The sequence below is a fragment of the Paroedura picta genome, chromosome 6, assembly GCF_049243985.1.
Source record: "Paroedura picta isolate Pp20150507F chromosome 6, Ppicta_v3.0, whole genome shotgun sequence".
Taxonomy (NCBI): domain Eukaryota; kingdom Metazoa; phylum Chordata; class Lepidosauria; order Squamata; family Gekkonidae; genus Paroedura; species Paroedura picta.
The window spans coordinates 123,967,208-123,988,146 of NC_135374.1; the positions used below are offsets into that span (position 1 = coordinate 123,967,208).

General features: G+C 48.3%; 1 protein-coding gene and 1 non-coding gene across 2 annotated transcripts in view; one reads left to right on the forward strand and one right to left on the reverse strand.

Moving 5' to 3' along the window:
- The window catches only part of CNMD (chondromodulin), a 46,204-nt gene that overhangs the window by 10,821 nt on the left and 14,444 nt on the right, over nucleotides 1-20,939 (reverse strand). The window contains exons 4-6 of the mRNA XM_077344118.1: nucleotides 10,756-10,869; nucleotides 3,423-3,576; nucleotides 2,897-3,105 (exon numbers count right to left, since the gene is read on the reverse strand). Of these exons, the coding sequence (XP_077200233.1) occupies nucleotides 2,897-3,105; nucleotides 3,423-3,576; nucleotides 10,756-10,869 (477 nt within the window). The remainder of the gene's footprint in view (nucleotides 1-2,896; nucleotides 3,106-3,422; nucleotides 3,577-10,755; nucleotides 10,870-20,939) is intronic.
- TRNAI-GAU (transfer RNA isoleucine (anticodon GAU)) lies at nucleotides 10,414-10,485 on the forward strand. The gene has a single exon. It is a non-coding gene; the product is annotated as a tRNA-Ile (tRNA).

Below are 20,939 nucleotides of genomic sequence, written 5' to 3' on the forward strand. Positions count from 1 at the left end.
GCATCGCTCCCCCTCTAGTGTCTCTGGACAGGCCAGCCCTCTCCTCCCCTCCGTACTCCATCTCATCTTTGACCTTTTCTGCTTCCTTTGAACAACTCGTATCCATCCGCTACTGCATTCCAGTCATGGGAATCATTCCACCAAGTCTCTTTAATGCCTCCTAAATCACATCTGTCTGTCTGCATGAGAAGCTCGAGCTCTTCCTTTGGGCACTGGTATGTAGGCACCTGAAGCATCTTGCCTGTGGTTCTATTTGACCCGTCCTTCCCAGGCAGGCCATCGGTATTTCCTCTCCTACATTAGAATCCCTTCATTGGACATCTCCTTTCTCTTGGGGTCTAAAGCTTTGCTGATGAATCTTCCCAGGTTCCTGCCAAACACATTCTTCCCCCACTTGGATAAGTAAAGCCCACACTGTGGTAGCAGGCCTTCTTCTGGAAAGCCCATCCTGTGGACTCAGAATCCAAATCCCACTTGCCGGCACCACTAATGCAGCCAGCGGTTCAACTCCACTGTCTTCAGGTCCTGACTCATTCCTCTTCCCCTGACAAGCAGGATCGAAGAGAAAGCCACTTGTGCCCCCATTCGTTTCAGCTGCCTCCCATGATCTTCACAGTCAGCCTTAACATGCACAATTGTGCCAATGATCATGTTGTTCATGCCCATGTGGACCAACAGAAATGGGGAGGGATCCATAGGTATTATTCGTTTCTGCATCCTGTCCATAACATCTTTAATCTCTGCCCCTGGTAGGTAACACACCTCTCAAACTAGGGGCTAGAAACATGCCTCTCAGCAGAGAGTTACCGATGACCGACACTTTCCTTTTCCTTCGAGTGCCATTTCCTCCTGTCCCCATGCCCTCTGTCTTTGAATTTCTTTAGGGTCTTCCTCTACCCTCGATGCTGCTTCCATCTCCTCTGCAAGGACTTGAAATCTGTTATTGAACTCCAATGGCTCCCAGGGCCATCTCACTCAATACTTTTGGACTTGTGTTACAGCAGTGAAGGGAGGCTCCACTGGGAAGTCAATACCCACAATCTCCTTTGGACTCTTCTCTTCCTTCTTATGCAGGTTTGCACTGCTCCTGTCAATGAAATGCTCTCCTTCCTTGATTTCATGCAGTGCTCTAATCCTTTCCTCCAGGCCCCTAATCTTTTCCTCTAAAAGCCCTACCAATTTACATTGATGACATTTGTGTTCCATCCTGTCTCCTGGGAGGAAAACAAACATGGCACACTCCTTGTAGTTGACTGGATGTGTGCCTTGAGTAGCCACGTCTTCCAGAGCTAGATTCTAGAATCTTTATCTTCAGGATAAAGCAGTTCCGGTGATCCCCTGACACTTGCACCTCTGGCGAGGAGGAACCCTTTAACTCACAGGGTCACAGCCCAGCACGGAGCAAGGCTTGTAATCCCTCTGTTCCTCACCACCCCCAGCGCTCAATTCATCAATCAGGCACAGACAAAAGCAACAATCCTTAACACAAAGCATGCTCTAGCAGGCTACAAAACACCCACTCATCCATAAATACTGTCCTCCCTCCCTCCTCCCTCACACACCCACACACACCCAGACAGAGAGAAAGAGAGAGAGATAATCCTGAAAGGAAAGCCACTGTATTCAGTTGTCTCACTGGTGTCCTGGCCTTTGCCCCAAGCATTCCGGCTGAGAGTCAGCCTCTGATCTCCCCCAGCTGGCTGAAGGCCACCTGCTGAACACTTTTGGATGAACAGGGAGCCAAAGTTCAGCCTCCCTTGTCCAACGTCCAGCTGCACTATCCAACTAGCTCCCGCCCCCCAAAAACGATGGCTTTGACTAATGCTGCTGAAAGCCACAACAAAATTAGTGTCCAGTAGCACCTTTAAGGGCAACAAAGATTTATTTTAGGCGGGAGCTTTCGAGTGCATGCAGCTCCCACCCTGAATAAAGGTGCTCCTGGACTCTAATGTTGTTGTGGTACCGCAGACCAACACGGCTGCCCACTTGAATCTACTGAAAGCCACGTAACTGAATCCTCTGGCCAAAGCAAGATGGTTCTCCCCACCTGAAACCCACCACAGGGGGGCAGCTCAGGGCACGAGGGCAAGGTGGCCAGGAAGGTGCCTTCGAAAGAATCGTTCCAGGAGGCAGACAGTGGTGCTCCCAAACAGGAGTGACTCTGGGAGGGGAGTCAACCACAAGAGTTAAATGTCTGGGAATGTCTCTGCCGCCAAGGCAAGGGAGAGAACACCTTTTAGGATCTGCGTGGGTTACCACTCGAGGAACCGAAACCCCAACTGGTGGTGGGTGGGGGAAAGTGCTCTTAAGTGGCACCCAGCTTACGGTGACCCTGTAAAGTTTTCATGGCAAGAGACGACCAGACGTGGTTTGCCATGGCCTGCCTCTGCCTAGCGACCCTGGACGTCCCAAGGATCACCTGGGCAGCTAGGGAGAAGGCAAGGAGCACGTGGAGGGCTGGAGCATGGGAAGGGGCTTTCCCCCCTTCTTTTGCCTTCTCTAACTGAGGCACATCTCTCCACAAAGAGAGAGAGAGACCCAGAGGCGCATTGTAAGCATCGTCTAAGAAAGTTGCCCTTTTTAAATTTCTGTGTCTGGTTTTCTAAGCTATCCGAGAAGTAGTTGAGGTGCTGCACAAGAGCTGTGCCTTGGGGACCTCAGAGGCAGATTTATTCTAAGAGGACACCAAAGTGGCTCTTTATTGGAAGGAGGGGGAAAGGCACACACCTTCCACTGGGGGCCTGTGATGCATCAGCCTTTTTCAGCCGCTTTGTATAAATCTGTTTCCCACAGCTCTGGTGGACTTTTCAGATATGCCAAAGCAAAGCGCTCTTGCGCACCCGTTTATCCGGTCAGGCAGGAGCCAAGAGGGGGTCCACTGCTGACCAGTACTCACGTGGTAGGGGTTGTCTGGGTTGAAGGTCGGCCTGGGGTCTCTCCCCGAAGGTCTGGTGTGATTAGACAAGCGTTCTGGCTCCTGAGCCCTCTGCTGGCCACGGGGCCTGCTGTTGGCTTCCTCAGCAGCCACTTCAAATTGGTCCAGGTCAAAATGGGAGTCCGTCTGGCGCCTTCTCCTGGTGGCTCCTCTCTTTCTTCGCTGTCCAACTGGGCAAGCAGACATTTGATTACAAACCCTGAGGACATGGATGCTACCAGCTTCTCACCAGAGCTTTAAAGGCCTCGAAGCCAAGTAAGACATTCAAGGCAAATTCCTTTCCCTTCCCTGTGATGCCCAGAGGTGGTCGCTGAGTGGGAATGCGCCACACACAATGGGTCCACAGAGGAGCCAAGCCATGATCCTGCACCTCAGCAAGAACCCCAGAATAGCCGGGCAGAGGATCTGCCACACGCTCAGTGGCTTCGAGGGGGTGACCTCCACAGGAGATGTCCATTGCAGTCAGAGGGGTGGGTGGGGGATTTACCTTTGGGATAGGAGGGTCGAAGCCAGAATATCTGAAGGTCTCCACAAAGCTGTAAAATTCTGGGACTCAGGAAATGGTTGTTCTTAATGGGCTGGTCTGCAGCCACCCAGATGAGCGAGTTCTCATCAAATTTAGCTGGCAGGATCTCATCTTCCTGTAGACAGAAAAGTCAAGCGCAGACTTCAAATCAGGACATAAATCATCTCCAGAGAGTGACAAAAGTTGGGAGGGAAACAAGGTGCTAAAAATAGCCTCAGGTTAGGCGGAGAAAGAGATTTCTACCTGTTCTTCACACAGAGCTATTTTCGACTGCCACTGATTTTTGCTCTTTCCAGTCGCAGTTCTGTGTGGGATTAGCTGAGACTCAGTTCCACCGAGCTTAAGGGAAGGATTGCCCCTGATCCCATTACGGAAAGGCTGCGGGGGGCTGGGGGTGGGGAGTTGAATCGTTTATGGACACTTTGCATACTTTTTGGAGGGCAATTAGAGGAGACCCCAATATAAGAGGACAGTGGATAGAAGAACGCTTCCCAGATGAACCAGAGGTGTTGAAAGATAAGGAGACGTTCTGCCCCTCTGACACCCAGAAATCATTTCCAGGATCTGCTCCTAGATAGTGACTCTGGGCCACAGGAACAAGGGCTGTTCCCCCAACTCCCCTGAAGCTCAGAAGATGTTTCACAGGCCCCTGCCAATGAGAGGACTAGCTCTTCTGCTGCCCAACACGCTAGGACTAGGAGTGGGATGCTGGTAATTGGGGATTTCCTTTTCAGAGGAGCAGAAGCCAAAGAGTGTCGACCGGACTTGTTGTCTCGGCAGGTCTGCTGTCTACCTGTCACAAGAATCAAGGATGTCACGGAAAGGATGGAAAGATTTGTAATGCCCAAGGACAGGTATCCCTTCCTGCTCTGCCCAGTGCAGTGCGGGGCATATGAAGTGAGACTGTGTGGTTTTGTGAGAAAAAGGAAAGGATTTAGGAGCACAGGTTGTGTTTTCATCGGTTCTTCCTGTTAGTGGCTGAGGCTTAGGAGGGGAAAGAGAAATAATGCAGAGAAACGACTGGCGACGTCATTGGTGTCACTGGGAAAGGTTTGGGTTTTCGGACCATGGATCACGCCACTGTGATGAGGCTCTTCTATCCGGAGGTGGTTTGCAACTCACAAAGGTGGGGAAAAATGCCTTTGCAAAGAGCCTTGCAGACCTGGGGAGGAGGAGCGAGACGTACATTCACAGCCTAGTTTGATGAAGACAACTGTAGATGGGAACACTGCAGATTTAAAGGGAATGGCACTTATGCAGGGAACTGTTAACTTACAGGAAAGTTCAAAAACTAAACCCCTGTAGTACTCAAATGAAGGCTTATGCTCTCTCTACACCAGTGGTTCTCCACCTGGAGGTCAGGATCTCTTTGGGGGTCGAACGACCCTTTCACAGGAGTCGCAGCAGGGCAGGCAGCTTAGCCGGGGGGCACCATCCACACAACAGCCTTGTGGGGTAGATCAAGATAGGGCGCTCGTCTGTCTGGAGCAGCAGAAAAGAGCAAGATCAGCATGGTGGGACAAGAGATGGAACTGAACTGAGAAACCCCAGAAAAAAACCAATTTATATATAATCCTAAACAATGGATCTTCACGCCGTTGGTCAGTTTTGGTTTAATTTTGTGAAAGAACACTTACATAATTTCATGGTTGGGGGTCACCACAACAGGAGGAACAGTATTAAAGGGTTGCGGCATTAGGAAGGTTGAGAACCACTTCCCTACACTAATGTGCAGAGAATGGGAAACAAGCAAGATGACCTAGAAGTCCTAATAAAGGGAGGGGACTATGATCTAATAGGCATTACAGAAACCTGGTGGGATAACTCTCACAACTGGAACAATAAGATTGAGGGGTAAGGTAAAGGTATCCCCTGTGCAAGCACCGAGTCATGCCTGACCCTTGGGATGACGCCCTCCAGTGTTTTCATGGCAGACTCAATACGGGGTGGTTGGCCAGTGCCTTCCCCAAGATTGAGGGGTACAACTCATTTAAAAGGGACAGACAAATAAAGAAGGGGAAGGAGTAGCACTGTATGTTAAGAATGTATATACTTGTGAGGAAATACGTGTGTCTGAGCCTGAGAGTTCAGCTGAGAGTCTTTGGGTAGAAATAAAAGGAGTGGGAAATAATAGTGGCATTAGGGTGGGGGTCTGCTATAGACCACCAGGCCAGGCAGAGGACTTGGATGAGATGCTCCTAGACCAGATTACAAAGTTCTCAGAGAGACAGGACCTGGTGGTCACGGGAGATTTCAATTACCCAGATGTCTGTTGGAAGAGCAGCTCCGCTAAAAATACTCTGCTCTGGTTAGACCTCACTTGGTGAGGGGTTTGGAAACCAAGTTGTACAAGGAAAGGTTGGGGGAGCTTGGTCTGTTTAACTTGGATAGAAGACGACCAAGAGGTGATAGGATGGTGCCCACTGGGGTGCCTGTGGCTGCCCTCCCTGTCAATGCCTTTCCTGGTCCCCTCCTCATGAAGTCAAAGGGGCTGTTGTTCATCAGGGCAGGCCACAGGAGAGCTCATGGGCAGCCTGGATTCAGTTGCAGCTGCCACCACAGTGCTGCATTTATTCTTCCCCACTTCTCTTTCCCAGTGTATTTTTAACATTACCCCTCTCCACCTCTCACTTGGGCTTCCTACCTGTGGTTGGCTCTGTCATATTGTCAGAATTCCAGAGTTGCCTGCAGGCTCAAGGCGGCTGAGGATCCCTGGGATATGCTATCCTGTCGGGCTGGTTTTGGGAGCCAGAACATGATCACTTCTGTGGCAAAGCCCTGGGGTCATAAACTCATGAAACCCAACCAAGTAGTCTGCACATATAGAAGGGCAGACCATACAGTCTGCACACCTGTTTTGTTCATGACCAGCCTGGTACCAGGACCGGATCCTCTTTTTGCTTTTGCAGCCAAGTGAGCCAAGAGTTCTCTGGCCATTGGATAACAAAAGGCCACACCCGTTCCATCCCACAACAGGCATCCTGGGGAGGTTCCTGGGAAAAGCCCCCCCCCCAGCCCCTGGCCTTCTGCATTCCTTCAGCGACACAGAACCCAATACGTGTCCCAATACGTTGGGAGGAGGGACCCCATTGATGTTCCATCACTTGACCTCAACCAAATGCCAAGTGGAAGAGCTCCATTTTGCAGGCCCTGCAGGACTGTAAGAGCTCCATCAGGGCTCCTGGGAGCTCGTTCCACCAGGTGGGGGCCAGGACTGAGGAGGCCCTGCTTCTGGTCGAGGCCAGGTGGAGTTCTCATGGGTCAGCAACCACCAGCCTGTTCAAATTTGCAGAACGCCCCATATGGAGACAGATGGTCCCTCAGGTACGCTGGGTCCAGACCACAAATGGCCTTAAAGGGCCTGCAAAACGGAGCTCTTCCTCCAGGTCTATGGTTGAGGCCGGGTGGCACGGAAGATCTGGTCCCCCCTCCCCATAGGAGTGGCAGTAGCGAGGTCAATCGGCACCCTCTTGCACCATCCCCTCTAGGTGATTTAAGATGGTGGGGTTTTAGATTCAGGAGGAGTTCTTTTTTGGTTTTATGGGGAGTTGTTTTGTATTGGGTTTTTATATTGTTTTAACAGATGTATTGGGGGTTTTATTGATCTTGTAACCTGCGTCGAGCCTTAGGGGAAGGCGGGTAATAAATAAAGAAAGACAATCATCCCTTGTTTTCCGGGCTCGGCCAGACATCCTGCTGGAACTACAGGAGGGCAACTCAGACAATTGAGTGCTGCTGTTTTTAAAACATTTCACTTTCCTCATTTCAGGAGTTTTCTGACTAACTATGCAACTTTAAGACTGCATTATGGTAATTTTTGCACTTATAGTAAAAAAGGGAAAAAAAGCAAGATTATATTGCAAATGTCCTGGTTCACATTTTATCATTGCAAACATGGAATATAAAATGGCCAATTAAACTAGTGTTTGCAGAGGGCGGGAGGGAATTTATCTTGAGTTTGGAAGCAATTCAGTATTTTTTTCCTCCTCTGCTAGGCTATTTTTATTCCCAGAAAGCTTTCATGAGTTTATGTATAGATATATCCATCGAAACGGAATATAAATGAAGCATTTTTCCTCATTATCTAGAGCAAAGAGCAGAGAAGCCAGTTGCAAAAATCAATAACTCTACGGTGCAAACAGTTTGGCAAAATAAAATTGATCTACTGAGGTATCAAAATCAATCGCCAAGATTTTACTACAGAGGCCATTCAGAACGATCCCCTCTGGATCCAGGCCTCCGTGTACCAATTTCTGCCTTCCCCCTTGCAAAGTAACGGCAATCCTCTTGTGCAGATATCATATTTGGCTTCTTTAAAGTTTCTAGTTCAATCACTGCCCTTTTCCTGCATCACTTTGAAGCTGAGAATGAAAAACCTTTAGGGTACAACTTCAAAAAGAAGGCTCTTTTTAACTCTCACTTCAAACTTTTTGGTCAATATAATTGCTTTTGCTGAGCAAGACTTTTAATCACAGCTACCGTATTTGCACCGGCATTGGAAGGTGTTTCCAAACCAAATTGTTTGCCATCTCATAAAATGCATCTCCGATGTCATAAAGACCAATCCCATATTGTATGAAAAGGAGTCCCTGAAATTTAAAACATTTCTAATGGATGTTCTTCCAGCATATTCTGAAGAAACCCCATATATGTCTTCTCTATGCATTTCCCTTCCAGGCAGTAAACAATAAGGGCCATTCCGCACGACTTTAATATAGCACTAGTCTTACATTTTGTTTTCGCCACTAAAACTGCGTTCTGCATGACGTCGTGAGCAATCTGCAACACTCCTGCAACACTAGCACCAAAATCGCTTCGTTGTAGCGATTTCCAGGGAATCGGGAAAAGTGGATTCACCCTCAGAAAATTGCTACACTCCTGCCAACAACCTGCAACACTTGCGAAAAAGACATGTGTGTTCTCAATGTAGCGGTTGCAACAAAGTCCCTCCCCCTGGCTCTCTCCTCCGAACTTCCGGCAAAGCGATCGCCATTTTTTTTTCTCGGAGCGAGCGGGGGAAGCAACGAACCAGCGAGGCTTCATTCACCCAGCAAGGCTTCTCTGGCTACAGTCCCTCCACAGAAGTGCTTTAAAGCTCCCCTAAGTCCCCAAGCACAACACAGCCCCCTGTTCGCCAGTTCCCTTTATTTTCGGCCAAAAATTGCGCCCGTGCGGGATTTTTTTTTCCCACTCGGGGGTAACGATGACTCGCCAGTTCACACGCCAGCTAGATGGGTCTCTAAATTGCGAAGAATCAAGGCATATTCGTTGAAACGTGTGTGTGTGTGTTTTAAAACTGTGTTTAAAGGGAAAGGGGCTTTTCGGGAGCATGATAACAACCACCCATTGGCTGTTCCGTTTGATTGATGGCCAGGGGCGGGAACAAGCACAGAAAAAAATTGCTTCCTTTCTAGCAATTCCTATGAGACTGGAAACCTGTGGGGAACGAATGAAACGCTACTGGATTCCACTACAAATGAAGGATGCGGAGCGTTTCCGCTTTGTGAAAGCAATTGGCAACATTGGTCCTTGTGCGGAATGGCCCTAAGTGTTTTACCGTCATCTGTCATGCATTTCCCTTTTTCTCTCAGGAAAACACAGTCCATCCCACCACTCTCACACCCTTATAATCATTATAAATCTTTTGTTTCTGCAGTTTTCTAAAGATATCAGGTTTCAGAACCCAAAACCATCAATTGCCCTTTTTGGGGCAGCAGTAGGGGAATCCATGTTTCCATTGCCAATTCAGGCTGGTCAGAGGATGCACTTCCTCCGCATATGCAGGCGTAGATAAACTGCGGCCCTCCAGATGTCCATGGACTGCAATTCCAATGAGTATGGTCCAGTTATGAGAAGACATACAGTGATGGACCCTAGCTTTAATTCTGTCCAAACCGGATGTGGTCCATTGGAGGAAGGTGGCAAATAGCTCTCATGAGAAGTTGGGGTTGGATTCAGGGGAGGGTTTGTGAGGGAAGCTGGCAGTTTGTCTCCTTCCCCTGCCCTCCCGCAACAAGTAGCCAGCTGCTTCTCCCGAAATCTTCTCTGAGGGTCAGGAGAACCTCACAAGCCGAATGTGCCTCAGAAGGGGGACTGCAGGGAATTGGGTCCCATCACCTGGAGTCCTTTCCGGACGGGGCAAGCCACGCGCGTAATTGGGAGGAGGAGGAGAGATTGCCCGGCTCCTCCCACCCCTGCGGCCCATCGTGACCCTCAGAGAGGATTCTGGGGACAAGCGGCAGGCTGCTTGAGGAAGCGGAAGACCTGCTCCAGTCTCTCCCTCCACAAGCCCAGCGGAAGAAGTGGGGGAATGTCTGAATATCTGAAGAAGTGAGAGTGGGACTCACAGAAGCTGCTTCTCCCGAGTATCAACGCAAGTTCCTCTACAGCTCAGGGGCTTTTAACCCAGACAAAATTATATATAAAACAAAATTAAGTGTAAAACCAACCCCCAGATGAAACATCCTACAGTTTCTATAATTAGAAGACATTAACCGATTGCCAAGAAAGCCAAAAATATTATAAGCGTCTCAGGCAAGGCAGGAGGCTAGAGCTCCAACAGAATCATCAACCTGAGTCTTGATACAAGCTTTCCGACTGAATCCCGTCTGAGAACTCCATAATATGGAGCTTCCATAATTAGAAGCAGCATACCTTGAATAACAGGTTGCTTTTGCTTGCTAGTGTTTGGCAGAGTCAAAGTCTAAATAAATGTGATAAGAGACTTTTTATCTTCTTATATTTAATTAAGCCACTGGACAGATTCTGCCTCTCCTTCCACGGCATTGAATGGGGAAGAGCCAGAGGCTCAGTGGCAGAGCCCCTTGCTTGATGAACAGAAGGTCCCAGGTCCCATCTCCCATTATAAGGGGCCAGGAAGAAGGCAGTGTGATAGACCCTGCCCCACAGCTGCATCTTGCTTAGCTGTTACATGGTCCTCATCTGAGAGGAAGGGGCTGTGGCTCAGTGGAAGAGCATCTGCTTGATGTGCAGAAGGTTCTGGGTTCAATCCCCGGCATCTCTAGCAAAAAGGACCAGGCAGTAAGTGATGGGAAATATCTTTCTCTGCCTGAGACCCTGGGGAGCCACTTCCAGTCTGAGGAGACCACGCTGACCTTGATGGACCAAGATTGAGGGCAACTTCATGGGTGTTTGGGTGTTCGAGGCAGGGAGAGGACAGCCAGGGCCCACCTTTCCTGTCTCCAGTCTCCTCATGCACCTTTCCTTTTCCCTTTCAACTCACCAAGCTTTACACATTTTGAAAAATTGGAGCACCGTTTTGTTGACTACCTACCAGGTCAAAGGAGAGGCTCTCTTTGGTCATTGCATTCACTTCAGGGACCTGAGTTTTAGCTTGAGCTTTAATGTAGCATTTCTCTCCGCCGGCAAAACGGATTCCGGTGATGCCCTGGGAAGACACGTATTGGTTAACTCAGGGGTGGCAGAATTCTAGACTTGTAAACAAAAAAAAATCTATTTTTGGAAAGGCAGACTAAGCCAAAGGGAGTGTAGCATCTCAGCACAGCCATGTTGTGGGAAGCAGAGGCCATAAAGCAGGGGTAGTCAACCTGTGGTCCTCCAGAGGTTCATGGACTACAATTCCCATGAGCCCCTGCCAGCAAACGCTGGCAGGGGCTCATGGGAATTGTAGTCCACGAACATCTGGAGGTCCACAGGTTGACTACCCCTGCCATAAAGCACAAACTAGGGAATGGGCCTTGAGGTGTGAAGGGCACCACCACTGGGAAACATCAGAGGTCAGGCAAAGCAGGCAGCTCCAACCATCAATCACAGAGATCAATGGGAAACACGTGGCCGAATCCCCAGGAGACCCCATTTGCCCCCCCCCCCCCCGCAGAGAAGGTCTTTGCAGGCAGGCCTCGGCTCTGGGCCAGGTTCTGATGCCACAGAAAAGGTGCTTGCAGAAGCACAAAAACAAAACAAGGTGTTGAGGACGCATTTCAAAGGTAATGATCCAATGACATGTCTTTCGCCATTATGCTCCCATTCAAGACCTGCCTGCGAAACAGAATGGAGCACAATCTCATTTTACTTTGTGTTAAGGAAGGAGGTAGGTTGCCGCCCTCCAAGGGGGCTATAGTTGGGGGGGGGGAATAATGTGAGGGGAAATAAATCTTCTAGTAGTAGAGCGTCTCTTTCTCCAGGTAGGGCCTGGGGAGTGCCCAGAATTAAAATGGATCATTTAAACTTTAAAGGGAAACAAAGTTACAAATATACCTTTCAGCTCTCTCCTTTAGGGAGCCTTTCCCACCTTCGGCTCTGGTTTCCAGGGTAACAGGAGGGAGGGGGAAGAGGCATCTTTTGCAGACCAATGACAAAAGCCTCTTCCGGGGAGCTTAGCCAATCACTGCAATGCTTCTGCAAACGGCATTCCAAGGCAGGTCTGGCCTGGCAAGGAGAGCATCTCCAGCCTGCATGACAAGCCTGACCAGAGAGCGACCAACAGTGGGAGACTGAGAGGGGACAACTCTGGGCAGGGGCAAATGCACAGCTTATGCCATGATTTGGATCAGGGGTTGTCAAACTGCGGCCCTCCAGATGTCCATGGGCTACAATTCCCATGAGCCCGTGCCAGAGTTCGCTGGCAGGGGGTCATGGGAATTGTAGTCCATGGACATCTGGAGGGCCGCAGTTTGACTACCCCTGATTTGGAGCCTTAGACACAGACTCTGCTCCGACCAGACCCCCCCCCCCATGTCAAGCTCAGGACTTTGCTTTGCCGATTGCTAGAACCCTGAGCCGTTCCGCATTCGTCCAAAATAGCACAATGGTTACTAATTGAAATCGCTACAGTTTTGCCATTATGCACAACGTCGTTGACAATCTGCAACACTCCTGAAACCGATCCGCAAAAAGCGCTTCGTTGTAGCGCTTTTAGGGAAATCCCAAAAAGTGGATTCACCCTCCAGAAAGCGCTACACTCCTGCAACCAATCTGCAACACTAGTGGGAAAGTTCTCTGTGTTACCATTGTCGCGGTTTCTGCAAAGTCCCTCACCTTGGCTCTCTCCTCTGATCTTCCGGCGAAGCGATCGCCATTTTTTTTTCTCTGAGCGAGCGGAGATCAATGCACCGGCAAGCCTTCGTTTACCCAGCGAGGCTTCCCCGGCTGCAATCCCTCTGTTTAAAGTCACCAAGCACAAGCAACACAGAGGCCCGTTTGCTGGTTTATTTTCCCTTTATTTTTCACACTATTTTCGGCCGAAAATCGCGCCCGTGAGGGGGGGGATTTTTTTTTTCACTCGGGGGGGGGGAGCGTGGCAACGATGAAACGGCAGCTCAAACACCACCTGCTAGCTGGATGGGTCTCTCCTTGCAACGAATCAACGCAGATTCATTGCAACGTGTGTGTGTTTTTTTTAAACCTTCCTTAAAGGGAAAGGGGCTGTTTGGGAGCATGATAACGGCCGCCCATTGGCTGCTTGACGGCCAGGGGCGGGACACAGCTCAGCAATATCGCTTCCTGGCTAGCGATTTTTGCCGAGACCGGAAACCTGTGGGAAATGATAGAAACGCAACTGGATTCCACTACAAAGGCAGGTATGCATAACAACGAATTCCACTATTTAAAATGGCGATTTTTCGTTCCGCAAACAATTTGCAACATGGATCCCGGTGCGGAATGGCCCCCTGTATTCACAAGCTCCTGCCATGTTATGCATTTCTGATGTATGTGTTTTTGTTTAAATGCATGTGACTCCACTGTAGTTAGTTAGCAGGGGGAGGGGGGAGGGGGTTTCTGCCTCTGCCTTTCCATCAGAGGGGCAGGCAATAATTCCATTGGTTTTGGTAACAGGATATCTCCCTGGCAACAGGGGAGAGGAAGGGAAGGTGTTTGTAAGCCACTTTGAGACTCCTTAGGGTAGTGAAATGTGGGGCATAAACATCAGGTCTTCTCCTCCTCCTCCTCCTCCTCCTTCTTCCTTAGGAGGTCAGGTGGGATGGTAGCATCTTAAATTAACTTTCATTTCACAGGGGGGTGAGATCTGTAATTTTGTGCCCAAAATTGGGATTAAGGAGAGTGACAGGAGACATGTTTAGATAAAGTGGAACTGACCTAATGTGCCTTAGTGTTAGCAAGAACTTGGACGTGTCCTGATTTGCCCTCTTCATAATAAAGAGATTTTATTCAACCATGTCTCCATATTGGAAAATCAGCAGGAAGCTCACACAGATGAATCTGCCCCCATGTTGCATGAGATGACAGATTGCATCATGGAAGGATCCTGCCAAGAATCATGGCCATTCCCTGTGACTGCCTTGTCAGCAATTTACACGTGTTCTCCCCGTACCATCAAGAACCGTTGGCCATTTGTATACGATCACTAAGAAGGTTTAAAACAAGCTGTTGGATAGTGATCCATTGCATTAAGAAAATTGACTCACTGGAGGATTTCCCATACAAGGGTGACCATGAACCAACTGAAAGAAGCAGTTGGAGACAGGGGCGCATGGTGAAGACTTTCTTATAGAATCACCGAGAGTCAGACATGACTGAATGGGTGACATCATCATCATCAGGACTTCCCACTGAGGAAAGTTGTTTTTCATTGAAAATGGACATTACCAGGATGCCGTTCTGGTAGAAGTCCTGACAAATAAAGGACAAGTAAAGAAAGCTAAAGAGCCTGTTGATGCGGGTGAAGGAGGAGAGTGCAAAAGTTGGCTTGAAACTCAACATCAAGAAAACGAAGATCATGGCAGCCGGCCCTCTCAATTCCTGGCAAATAGATGGGGAAGAAATGGAGATAGTGATAGATTTTATTTTCCTGGGCTCCAAGATCACTGCAGATGGGGACTGCAGCAAAGAAATTAAAAGACGCTTGCTCTTGGGGAGGAAAGCTATGGCAAATCTAGACAGCATCCTAAAAAGCAGACAACAAAAGTGCGTTTAGTCAAGGCTATGGTATTCCCAGTTGCAATGTATGGCTGCGAAAGTTGGACCATAAGGAAGGCCGAGCGTCGAAGAATTGAGGCTTTTGAACTCTGGTGCTGGAGAAGACTCTTGCGAGTCCCTTGGACTGCAAAGCGAACAAACTGGTCAGTCCTAGAGGAGATCAGCCCTGACTGCTCCTTAGTAGGCCAGATCCTGAAGATGAAACTCAAATACTTTGGCCACCTCATGAGAAGGCGGGACTCCCTGGAGAAGAGCCTAATGCTGGGAGCAATTGAGGGCAAAAGAAGAAGGGGACGACAGAGAATGAGGTGGCTGGATGGAGACACTGAAGCAGTCGGTGCAAACTTAAATGGACTCCGGGGAATGGTAGAGGACAGGAAGGCCTGGAGGATCATTGTCCATGGGGTCGCGATGGGTCGGACACGACTTCGCACCTAACAACAACAAAAGAAAGCAAAGAAAGAATGCACAAGAAGAAACTGCTCTCATTTTTTATTTCAGAAGGTTTATTGTTTGCCTCAGGACAGGTTTCTTGTTCTGTTCTAGTTTTCACTTTGAAACCGTCCTGGTTTGCTCTTGCTTGGCCAGCAGACAGAGCAAAAGGCCATATCTCTGGAAATACTCTAGCGTCAGACTTGAGCCGGCCTGTGCACAGGGATGCCCACGCTGTGCTGCTGAGTGAGCACAGAGACCTGGTGGCTAGTGCTGGCACTACACAGCAGTCACCTTGCCTGTCGTGGGGGTGGAGAGGAACCCTTGAAGAAGCCAAGGTCTATGCCTGGATCCCTGGAAGAAAATGGGAAAAGGAAGGATTCACAACTCAGGAGGAGTCATAACCAGGATTGTGCGCTTCGGCGTGCTTCAGCTGCCTTGGCGATCACCGATGCCCAGCCCTGTGGAATGGAGAGGGGGGGGGGGTGGCGTGCCAGCCAGAGGCCAAACGCAGTCACCTGAGTGCAGCCACCAGATGGTGCTCTGCCCCTCCTCTCCACACCACAGCACTGACCACCTCAGGCATCGGTGATCATCAAGGCGGCCGAAGTGTGCCACAGTGCATAACCCTAGAACATTTCCAATATGTGGATGGAAAAGCCATGGAGAAAGGGGTTGCTAGCCAGGACATGACCCATATTCCTATTTAAAACCCACAGGGTTGTCTGCCGTGGTTTGACACCCCAGGGAAACCTTGCACTGGCCACTTTTCACACTGCCAGAAGGCAGAGGCAACGGCCCATGGTGTGCGTCAGGAGGGTAGGCTGTGTCATCAGACCACCAGAGCCCAGAGTAAGAACAAAACAGCAAACAAGGCCCAGGGGAAAGAAACTCTTGCTTCTCCCCCCAGCTGTCCCTGTCTGAGTGGGGATTGCACCATGTCCCACGATGGACACCCTGCACCTTGGAAAGCTTCCCCTCAGCTGTTTCAAGACAAGGCTGAAGAGCTGCCCATGGCACACGATGCCTTCTCCACGGTCCATGAGGCCGGTGAAGGCTGGAGTCATCAGGCTGGTGTTGTCTGTGAGGAAGGGGTTTTCTGGCAGGCACTGAAATGTGGCAGGACATTGTCGAACGGACAAGGAAGGTGAAGAGAAGGGAGAAGAAGCACAGGCAAGCAATGTAGAGGGGTAGCCAGGAGGATATCAGGGTTTTGCCCACCATTCCATGTGACTTGCTGAGATCTGTGAAATCAAACCGGTGGGAGGTGGGAGGTGGGAGGTGGGAGGCGTGATGCAGATTCAGTGTCAATGAACGACACAACACAGTTTTCATGTTGAACCAAGACTGACAAGATAGCAGCAAGCATTCAGCGAGGTAGGCGATGCTGAGAATGCTAATAGGGATCTCTGAATTTTTAAGCACTGGCATGGCAGTTCTTCCTGACACATAATAAGAGGCACCAAATTGCACACTTAACCTGGAAATTGACTCCTTAAGAACTGCCTTCCTACAGATCCACACCAATCACTGATTACTTAGCCAGCAGGCAGAGGAAAAGTCTATGGTCCACATCTTCATGACATGAAGGTCACAGAAGGTGTGGATAAGGGTATCTTCTTCTGGATAGTGCTTTGTTCGGCACAGACAATCCGCTGTGTTCCCAGAGGGCTGATACCATGGTGAAGAAGGGGAGGGCAAGGGAGCCTAGCACACAACACAGCTGTAGAAGCCCAGAAGGATTTGACACTGAGCAGCTAGAAGAAGAAGAAGAAGAAGAAGAAGAGTTGGTTCTTAGATGCTGCTTTTCTCTACCCAAAGGAGGCTCAAAGCGGCTTACAGCAAAGGGCATAATGGTGTCCCACACCGGACAGTGTTTCTATCAGGGGTAGTCAAACTGCGGCCCTCCAGATGTCCATGGACTACAATTCCCATGAGCCCCTGCTGGCAGGGGCTCATGGGAATTGTAGTCCATGGACATCTGGAGGGCCGCAGTTTGACTACCCCTGGTTTATATGGTCCAGGACGATTTGGCACTGATCACATATCATGTTGCCAGCAGGCAGATGGAAGGGAAATGATGAAAAGATGACAAGCTAGCCTGGAATGCAGGGGCTGGTTGATGACCCACAATGTTGGTGGCTCGTTTTTTACCATCCCAGGAGGATGTGTCAGGGACCACATTGGTGGCTGACCGATGGAAAGGTCATGATAGCAGAGAAATTCATGTCAGGCATGACAGTTCATCAGAAGATGACCCGTCAGCCAACAAATTCAAGGAGAAGCAAAAAAACAAGCTGATGATGGTGATATCAGAATAAAGTCTTTATTATGCATAGGGCAATGTATACAGCCACAGAGCCAAAATGAGCTGAAGAAAAACGCTCGGTTTCGAGATTTCCTTCATTAGTGGCTCTATATTATGTAAAGATGATACATTTTAAAAATAATTTCTGATAATATTCATTATATATATATATATATATATTTACTTATTTATTTTTTATTATATTCATATACTGCTCTCCCCTTGCGGCTCAGGACCATTTACACAGGAAACAAAAAGATAAGTACATTCAGAGTAATATCAGATGAACAACAGTAGTAACTGCAGTTGCATAATAATTCATAACTGACAGAACATAGCTAAATTAATATATGAACTATAGACCCAAGAGTTGGTCAGTTCAAGATTTAGTTCAGGAAGAGGTGGGGTTCTGGAGGCCCCAGTAGATGGTTGTTGGCTCTATTGGCTCAAATGCCTGGTGAAAAAGCTCCGTTTTGCAGGCCCTACAGAACTGAGATAGTTCTGGCAGGGCTCTGATCTCCTCAGGGAGCTCGTTCCACCAGGTGGAGGCCAGGACCGAGAATACTCTGGCCCTGGCTGAAGTCAGGCATGCTGCTTTGGGGCCAGGGATCACCAACCAGCTGGAAGTGGCAAAGCATAGAGGGAATTCCCTTGGAGGGAATAGACAGGGAGGCGGTCCCTCAGGTGCACTGGGCCCAGACCGCCTATGGCCATAAAGGTGATTACCAAGACTTTAAGCCTGATCTGGGATTCAGCTGGGAGCCAGTGCAGTTATTGGAGGGCAGGCCGGGTGTGGGGCCTCCATGATGTTCCTGTGAGGACCCTGGCTGCTGCATTCTAGATCTGTGTAATGCAGTGTAATGCAAAATAATAATACAATAAACATACATCAAAAACCATTGACTACACATACCTTCAATCAATTGGTCTCTATTTCAATATTTTATAATAGCATGGAACACAACTAATTTCCACCTGTCAATAAATAACAATAGTCAAAAACCTAGTCTTCGAACTGTGAAATACCCACTATTTAAAAACCTCGTTGCAAAAGGCATGCCTGCTTACGACTAACAAAACGCCTCAAAGGGTTTCAACCGTCAATGCAGTGTAGGGGGATCTAGCGATATAATACCTACAGCATTGATCCCAAAGAAGCCAGAAAATCTCCTGTACATAAATCCTGAGACACCACACTCCAACTCACAATCCTTAAAGGGGGAAAATCCCACACTGATATTGACCAGATGAAATCAGTGTCTCACAATAGAACAGAAAGACACAAAAACAAGCAGCAACAAGATGGTAGCTGGAGCAATTGCACAAAGCAGACTGATTCCAACTAATTAGACCTAAAACTCCAAATTCTTCAAAAGCTACCAAGAAACCCCACCAAAGAAAGCTTCAGACAGAGTGGAATAGGATCCAGGTACAAAATCAACCTGAAAAAACTGAAAAGGGAAAGCCGTGTGAGATAAGCAGGCTAAAAATTAAAATCTAAGAAGCAAGAAAGAAATCTTGAAAACAAAAAAGAATCAGACACTTAGAAGTGGCAAAAGGTAAAGGAAACCACAACCATCCAAAACCCGACCCGCCAAAAAACCACCAGAAAGGCCAGCTCCCACCGAAGTGGATGACCCCCAGTCAGACCACTTGGCCTGGGAGGAAAACCAACCATCTGCCAAGCCATGACCAGAACCCCAGACCACTCAACAAGGGAGAAAACCAGCCTGTCTGCCCAGCCTGTTCCCGAACAAACGCAGCCAGGGCCTTACCACCAACTGCCCATCCACAATCAGAGACCCATCCTTCCTCCACCAACAGTCAAGGTCTCCACCCACCATCAACTGCCCAGGCACAGCCAGGGACCTGCCCATCAATTTTCGAACTGTGGGGACTACCCACCATCTGCCAGAACGAGACTAGCAGCCCAGGAACCCCTGCGTTGATCACCCAGTGACTGCATAAATATCCTTATCCATTGTTGTTCCTCTATATATTTCTGAAACAATCTAGGGGGTGGGACGTGTCGGGCTGTCCAAGTTATAATAGGGCCAATCAGGGTGCAGCCAGCTTTGCTTTGATTGGCTCTGCCCCTGCAGCTCCCGCCCTCCGTCCCTGGATGCTAGCCTCTTTGCTCTCAGATGCCTCAGTTCCTGGAGCCAGCAGCAGGTAAGGGGAGAGGGTCCTGGGCACAGGATTGTGGTGGAGGGCTTGCTAACGAGGGCCTCTTGGCCTGCTAGGCTGGAACTGCTGTTGAGGGCTTCCCGGACTGCTGACTGCTCGTTAAGGACTGCTAAGGAGCTCTGTCCTGGCACTGCTAATGAGCTGCCCAGCCCCCGCCCACCCCACTTGATCTGGCTGCGAGCAGTGGCCCCAAGCCACCTTAAGCTGCCTGGCCAGTGGCCAGGGGAGGGGACCCTTTCAGGGCTTGTTCTTAGGAACAGGCTTTGAATCTAGTATATTTATAAGAAAGAATAAATTCAGGTTGGTGTTCAATCCCATGGGTATTAAAGTATCCATGGCATATAAGAACCCACTCTTCTTCTTCAGTAATCTCTGCCTCACCTCCCTCGCAGGGTGCCTGTTGTGGAGAAAGGAAAGGGATGGCGAATGGACGCTGCTCTGAGACTCCTTCGGGTAGAGAAAAGTGGCATCTAAGAACCAACTCTTCTTCCTTCTTCCTCCTCTTCCTCTCCTGGTGGTTGGCATGAACAGAAAATCCAAATGATCAAACTAAACAATCTAGTTTAGCCTGCTTATCCTTGCATTTTAAAGCTTGACTGTGAGGAACATAAATGATGGTAAGTGGATAATTACATCCCAACAAAAATTTGGTCAGTTGATTACAAGCTTTCCTGAAGTCATTGTGTTTATAATATAGATTTAAATTGGTCACCAGATAATTTATTTGAATTTCAAGTTTTATTTATTTTAGATCAGTAAACAAATAAAAAGGGGAAAAAAGAGGATTAGTACAGTAATCTTATAATCTAACAGACTATAACAAATGTTAGAAAAAGACTCAGCATTTGTAAAAAATTTCAGATGATCTTCTATTTATCGAACTGGTAAGCCTTGGCATTGTGGTATGTTCTCTTAGCTTCCCTGATCACAAGCCCAAGTCTGGTAGTTCTCGCCGCTTCCATCTTGAGGGAATTAGGGGTCTGGCTGAAGCTGTCCCATAAAAGAATACCCTAGCAAGTAGAGGAAAGTTCTTGGGGAAAAATGCCTAATTTTCAAACTAACGGAAATTGAATTTTAAGTAACCTCTACAATTTGTCATTAATTTTTATCCATATTTTAACTTTCTCACTGGATCACCACATATGAAAAAAGGAACTTATAATATCTTCAACAAATACCATAGAATCCTAGAGTTGGAAGGGGCCACACAGGCTATGTAGTCCAACTCCCTGCTCAATGAAGGGTCAGCCAAAGCATTCAGGATAAGTGCTTCCAATAAAGCCGCTGGACCAATTTCAAATAATTTTCTCCATAGTCCATAATTAGTTACATGTTCTTAAGAAAAAACCAGGAAACATTGCCAAGGGCCTTCTCAGCATCTAGAAAGATAAATGCTGTTTTCCTCCCAGATGCCTTTGCAAATTCGAAGGCATTCAAAACAAACTGTGCATTGTCTTTCATAAAATTCTTAGGCATAAAACCAGTTCGATCTTCATGAATGACTTTGGATATACATTTTTTTCAGCTTCCCTGCCAAAAATTTTGCAAAATTTTTGTAATGCACATTCAAAAGTGAAATTGACCTATATGATTGGAGAATTAGTGGGTTCATACCTTCTCCATGCATCAGTGTT